We start from the raw sequence: 6,658 nt of genomic DNA on the forward strand, positions 1-6,658 counted from the left end.
TGAAATAATGATTGACATGATACATTTATTAATTATGTTTTTAAATTTATTATAAACTCTTTATAAAATATTTCCCACGATTTGCAAAACCTGATTTTCAATGCATTGATTTTGCTGCCAACGTTCAGTTTGAAATATTTATCTACGCCTCTGCCACGTGCTGTCACATTCGTTAAGTTGATTCAACGAACGAAACACCGCTGGCAGCACTGGAGCCACGAAATTCCGGGATGTAAACAAAAAAGTATCGATTTTTACCAGCAGCAACTCCGCGAACATTTCCAAAAGTTACGATCGGCTAAAGATGAATTAAAACCTGAACGTCGTAGCCCGGTACGCGAACCACTGAAACGGTGCAAGAATGTCGATCTTTCGTAATAAAATAATTTTAGTGAGCAGTGCGATCGGCACACTAATCGGTGGCACCGTTCTGTTGAAGTAAGTGGACGACTGAAATGTCCCTCCCCCCCCTGGCAGGAAAGCTGCTCTCATGATCCATCTGTTTGTAGGGATCGTATGCAAGGTGCCAGCTTCGAGAAGAATGTGCGAGCCGACGGCAAGGTGGTCATCATTACCGGGGCCAACACCGGCATCGGGAAGGAAACGGCCCACGCACTGGCCCGCCGTGGCGCGCACGTTTACATGGCCTGCCGGGATATGGTGAAGTGCGAGGAGGCGCGGAAGGACATCGTGCTGGATACGCGAAACCCGCAGGTGTACTGCCGCGAGTGCGATCTGGCCTCGATGCAATCGATCCGTCAGTTTGTGAAACAGTAAGCACCTCACACACACTCTGACAAATGCGCCACCGACAGCGAGTCGTTACGTAATGTGGTATTGATTTGGGAATGTTCTACCGTTTTTCAGATTCAAAGCGGAACAGCAACGGTTGGACATTCTCATCAACAATGCGGGTGTGATGCGCTGCCCCCGCACGCTCACCAAAGAAGGCATCGAGCTGCAGCTGGGCGTGAATCATATGGGACACTTTCTGCTTACTCATCTGCTGCTCGATACGCTGAAGCTGAGCGCTCCGAGCCGCATCGTGGTGGTGTCCAGCTTGGCACACACCCGCGGCCAGATTGCGCTGGACGATTTGAACAGCGCGAAAGCGTACGATGAGGCGAAGGCGTACGAGCAGAGCAAGCTGGCGAACGTGCTGTTCACGCGCGAGCTGGCCCGCCGGCTGGAGGGCACGGGCGTGACGGTGAATGCGCTCCATCCGGGCATCGTCGATACGGAGCTGATGCGCCATATGGGCATCTTTAACAGCTGGTTCTCGGGGCTGTTTGTGCGACCGTTCGTTTGGCCGTTCCTGAAGTCGCCGCTGTACGGTGCGCAAACGACCCTGTACGCGGCACTCGATCCGGACCTGGAGAAGGTTAGCGGGCAGTACTTTAGCGACTGTGCGCCGAAGGAGGTGGCCGAGCAGGCGAAGGACGACCGGGTGGCCAAGTGGCTGTGGGCGGTGAGCGAAAAGTGGACCGGCACGCTCACTGGGACGGCGGCCGTTTCCTGACAGCGGATATTGCGTATGAATAACAATAAGGATATTGTTATTTTTACGACCGATCAGCAACCAGCAGCCGGCAAAACGTCCCAAACGGCAACCGACCGACCGAGCGGAATGTCATCGGGATAGGGGAATCGTACGCGCACACCATTGTACACATCGCACAGAATGTAATCTAGTCACCGTTGGTCGTTTTTTGTTGTCTTGTTGCTAACGCTGTCTTTATTTGCTAGTAAAAAAAACAAAAATCCCTTCAAACCGAGCATTTGCACAATTTACGCAATATTTCAAGATCCTATTTAATCGATGGCAGGAGCCGCTTTTGCATAGCGATACTGTGTGGAATAAATAGGTTACACAAAAAGTGAGGTTAACTATTTGATTACATTCCTCTTTGTTTCGCGCGAACAAAAACCCCTACGAAGGGGGCGAAGAAATGTCGACGGCTGCACTAGTGATGCAATGTTATATCACACACAAAACCCACTAGGGTTGGGGTGAGTTTTTTTCCTTCCTTATCCAACGAGCAGGCAGGGTGAAGAAGGGGTTGGGGGGACAGAGGAGGTGGACCTTCGCGCATTCGTCATGCGATCAAAACACATCACACAGCACCACAACTGCACGATGACGAAGCGCAAACGAACACACAAACATACGCGCAGCAGTGTACTAACGAGCACATTTCTTTTGCGTGTTTTTTTGCTACATGAAATTTTATTTCGTTTCCTTCTTTATGAAACACGTACAGGGGGGAATTTAGTTTCGAATGTGTGGTACACTATTTTACATTACCGATCGCACATTACCTTTTCTGCAGGAAGCGGGTTGGTTGGGTAGAGTGTGGGTAAATTTGAAAATGAACTATTTTAAATCAAATTATTTGAGGCTCACCCGAACTTGGGCGTAAAAACTAATCCACACTTGATGGCGGGGGTTGGTGGAAAGGGAGCGAGTGGACAGATACAGCCCTGCACGACATCAGATGAGCGCGAAGGTCAAGGTCGGAGAAGAGATGGAGTATAAATAATTCCCGGAAGCGTAGCACCTACGATTCCCTTCTGGCTCATACGGTTCATCATAGCCTACTCACGCGTCAAAGTTAAGGAATGGTGTTGCGAGGGGTGCCCTGTCTTCAGCTCTAGTGCCGTAGTGTTAGAGAATAAAGCGTATATAATGTGCCTGTGTGTGTGTTTACTTGCGAGTAGAGAGGTTAGGGTAACGGTACTTCCGCCGTACGGTGCGCCACCATCTTAAGGGCAAGAATAGTTATATGTAGTCAAGTTTTTTTTCCCCGTTTTCAGCGGCTTCAACTAATAAATCGCCTCAAAAGTGGCTTAAAAAAGCGAAGCTAATCCTACCTTGACCGTCCACTCCTGCCTTTCCGATCGACCTCTGCTCCTCCTAAATATATCACCACACACACTAAAGCGTTCAATTTCCTTCGATTCTCCCGGAGGGGGTTGTGTGTTATAAGGGTTGTTCTCATTTGCTTTGCAGAGTAAGTGAATTTGCACAACGGAGTCGAGGGGTTTTTGTTTCGTTTCTTTTGGGGTTGAGAGTTTATCAGCCTGCCGGTAGTGTCTCTTGTTTGTGTGTTTAACCTTTCATCCAGATTGATGTGCTAATAATTTATTATGCTTCATTCCGCGAAAAAAGGGAATACGTGCGCGCGCGTACGTACCCGTAGGTTGCGCTATTTGTTCCCTTCCCCCTCCCCCCTTTCCCTCTCAAGTTGTTCTGTACCGTTGGTATAATTTTTGTTCCACTCTGTCTGCGCTGCTTGTCTTGCCTTGGTTTTGTGTAGTCGTGTGATTTTACAGCTGCTCTCCCCTGGGCTGGGCAGTGAGCTGACAATTTGTTTCCTATGTTTGCTCCACACAGCTTGCTGCGCTCCCTACTGTAACACAGTCGCTCGTGCTCTCTCTCTTTCCTCTACTTCCGTAAACTGCGTCGCTGGGACGCCCGCGTGTGCTTGTTGTTGATGTTGAGGAGTGAAGGAGGTTGGTGGTGGTGGTGGTTTTGCCGGAAAAACGCACGGCGCCAGAGCAGCGATTTGAGAAGACAGGAAAGAGCGCGCGCCGTCAATGATGCCATTTGCACACGTCACCAACTGCTAACAGCTACACGCCACAATGGTCAAAAAACAGGGAGGAAGGCTGGATGGGTGGCGGGAAGGGAGGGGAGGGGGAAAGGAAAGATGGTGTCCTTGGAGCGGGCGGGGCAGCGCATTTAGCTGGTCGCGCACTGCTGAATCCGCACGCCCGGGGTGCCACCGTCCTCCTCGTCCTCCTCGTACGCGTTCTTGTACTGGTTGCGGGACTCCTGCTCCGGATCCAGCTCGACCAGCTCGACCATCTCCACGTCCTGCGGGATCTCCTCGGCCGGCTTCGGGGGCAGGTACTGTTCCAGCAGCTTGGCCGCCTCGCCCGGCAGCGAGTCCGGGAACACCACGCGGAACTGCATGATGAGCCGCCCCTTCTCGAACGGGTTCTTCCACTGCGGCATGCCCTCGTCCATGATGCACTTGAACGCGGAATGCTTGATCACCTCGCCCGGCATCGACGTGATGACGAGGCTGCGCTTGTCGAGCGTGGTAATGACCTTCTGGAAGCCGCACAGCGCCTCGGACAGCTCGAGCCGCATCTCCATCATCAGATCCTTGCCGGAGCGCTTGAACACCGGATGCGGTCTCTCCTCCAGCGCTATCACAATGTCGCCCGGCTGCAGGCCCGGCTCCTGGTCGCCCTCGCCGCTGAAGACGATCTTCTGCCCGTCGCGCATACCCTTCTCGATGTGCACGTCCAGTATCTTCTTGTCGCGCACCTTCTTCTGGCCGTCGCACTTTTTGCACTTGTGCTTCTCGTCGAACACCTCGCCCTGTCCTTGGCAGGCGCGGCACGGCACTTTGTTCTGCTGCATGAAGCCGGGCATGATGTGGTGCACCTTCGTCAGTATGCCCGTACCGTTGCAGGGGACGCACTTGTGCACGGTACCCCGCTTGCCGCCGATGCCGTCGCACCCATCACAGATAACGCTCTTTTGCAGGGACAGCTTCCGGGTTGCGCCACTGTACAGCTCCTCGAGCGTCACGGTCAGCCGGTGCACCAGGTCGCGGCCGCGCTGCTCCCTCCGCCCGCCGCCCATTCCGCCGTTGATCAGCATGTCGAAGATGTCCATCGGGCTGTGGAAGCCGCCCCCGCCCGCACCGCCCTGCTTGATGGCCGCCTCGCCGCCCTCGTCGTAGATCGCTTTCTTTTCCGGATCGGACAGCACCTCGTACGCCATCGAGATCGCCTTGAAGCGCTCGCCCTCGTTCGGGTTTTTGTCCGGATGGTACTTCATCGCGAGCTTTCTGTACGCCTTCTTCAGGTCCTCCGGGGAGCAGCCAGGCTTTACGCCGAGCACATCGTAAAATCCCGTCTCCTTCACCATTATTGATTCGCGCACACGGTACCTTTTCTGGGGGGTTTCCTTTTTCACTCGGGGAGAACGTACTTTGCCTCGATGGTGATGGTGGCTCGCTGAAGAGTTGCTCTTTTCTTCTCTCTTTTCCTTTCCGCTTTGTTGCGCTAGGGCTGCACGAGCGATTTTCCACAGTCGACTTCGCTGAAAACGAGGAACAAACTTTGCTAAAATGGCGGCGCAGGTGAGATTTTTAGCACTGCCGTACGGGGAGGTACGAACCGTCGAGAACAACTTGACACTGGATCGGTCTCGAACATACGTGAATTGTTTGACAGTTGAAGGGTAATGGCGGCATTCGATGCGTTTACAAGCCTCTGGTTGCAGAGTGTCCAGAAATACCGATTTACAGTCTGTTCCCGAGTTACGCGGTTTGTGCGATCCCGAGGAATGCGCATAATTCGAATATCCGCGTAAGTCGAATTTCGCGGTTTTCGACCAAAATACAATTGGTTACTCGGTTCTTTTTATTCTATTTAGTACTTTTATACACTTCATCATTTATTTGATACGATTCGTGCAGAACATTTTGATATTTTTCGCTTGTAAGTGGTTTAAATTTATTAGCAAAAAAGCAATTCAAACTGCATAGTAAATTTCTTGAGACAAATTGTACTGATTGGACATTTGATCTGTCAAATTAAAAAAAAAACCGCGTATTTCCGAATCCACGTAAGTCAAGAACCGCGTAACTTGGGAACAGACTGTATTTATATTTCTACTGATTTTTGAGGCCAAAAATATACGGACCGGAATTTCGCGGCCGCGGAATTCCACTTGCTCAATGACCCTAAAGATATCAGGTCAAGTTATAAGCCCGTTTTGACAGCTAGGTGGAAGAAGAATCGACGAAGAAAACTGACAGTTAGTTTTCCGCTTTTGGCGAACGCTTCAAGTTCTCGAAGGAAAATTTCTTTTTTAAATCACGGACTGTGTTCTAATAAACTAAAATATTCACCCAAATTGATCACCACCAAATATTGACCATGCAAAACGTAAACAATCCATCAATACATATACAAGCGGAAAACCATCTGTCAAAACCGGAGCCCAGGGGGGGATCGCCAAAAGCGCAATAACTACACCCCAAGCGCCACAGATCCCAAATAGCCAGAATTGCTTAAGCAGCTCATTTTGGCACGCTAAAGATCGCTGCTCTAATTCGCCTTTTGCAGTAGATAAACAGCATCAAAGTTCTATGTGGGTCTTTCAAACAGCGCCTAAGCAGCTTCCTTATGCCACGATGCCAGGGATTATTTTTCTTTGTGTTTTATTTTCAAGCAAGCGTCATCGATGAAATAAACAACAAAATTTGTTTGGTTTAAACACATATGTATATTTTTAAATCTTTTGTATTGATAAATTACACAAATTTTTACACAATTTACTGATAATTCACAATCGCTTCACTCAATATTCATTCTTCAAGTAACGAATCTAACTTGTGCAGCAGCAATGAGATTATTGCCGGCGTCCGTCTTTGACACTTTGACAAGAGCCACCTTGAACCGATGTCATGCATTAAAAAGCTATAAAGTTCCACCAAGTTCAATACCGTTTCTTAACAAGCCTTCAAGTTCCATCATGAACCCTACACATACCCAAGCGCCACAGATTAAGCCTAAACGACTGGAAAATTGAATATCCATAGAAAAAAAAATAAAGCTCCACAGCTTCATTGGT

General features: G+C 49.9%; 2 protein-coding genes across 2 annotated transcripts; one reads left to right on the forward strand and one right to left on the reverse strand.

Moving 5' to 3' along the window:
* The first annotated feature begins 176 nt into the window (after positions 1-176).
* Positions 177-1,887, forward strand: LOC1276653 (retinol dehydrogenase 13). The gene is made up of 3 exons (XM_316023.5): positions 177-438; positions 510-773; positions 868-1,887. Exons 1-3 carry the CDS (start codon positions 362-364, stop codon positions 1,517-1,519), a joined length of 993 nt encoding a protein of 330 aa, XP_316023.5. The 5' UTR covers positions 177-361; the 3' UTR covers positions 1,520-1,887.
* Positions 1,888-3,038: 1,151 nt separating this feature from the next.
* LOC1276654 (dnaJ homolog subfamily A member 1) lies at positions 3,039-5,263 on the reverse strand. Its single transcript, XM_316024.5, has one exon. It carries the CDS (start codon positions 4,943-4,945, stop codon positions 3,743-3,745), a length of 1,203 nt encoding a protein of 400 aa, XP_316024.4. The 5' UTR covers positions 4,946-5,263; the 3' UTR covers positions 3,039-3,742.
* Positions 5,264-6,658: the final 1,395 nt, after the last annotated feature.

The sequence above is a fragment of the Anopheles gambiae genome, chromosome 2 (genome assembly GCF_943734735.2).
Source record: "Anopheles gambiae chromosome 2, idAnoGambNW_F1_1, whole genome shotgun sequence".
NCBI classification, from domain to species: domain Eukaryota; kingdom Metazoa; phylum Arthropoda; class Insecta; order Diptera; family Culicidae; genus Anopheles; species Anopheles gambiae.

Coding starts and splice junctions, on each gene's coding strand:
- LOC1276654 (XM_316024.5), bottom strand. CDS start 4,945: ATGGTGAAGGAGACGGGATTTTACGATGTGCTCGGCGTAAAGCCTGGC.
- LOC1276653 (XM_316023.5), top strand. CDS start 362: ATGTCGATCTTTCGTAATAAAATAATTTTAGTGAGCAGTGCGATCGGC. Junction 439..509: donor GGTGGCACCGTTCTGTTGAA/GTAAGTGGACGA, acceptor ATCTGTTTGTAG/GGATCGTATGCAAGGTGCCA. Junction 774..867: donor ATCCGTCAGTTTGTGAAACA/GTAAGCACCTCA, acceptor ACCGTTTTTCAG/ATTCAAAGCGGAACAGCAAC.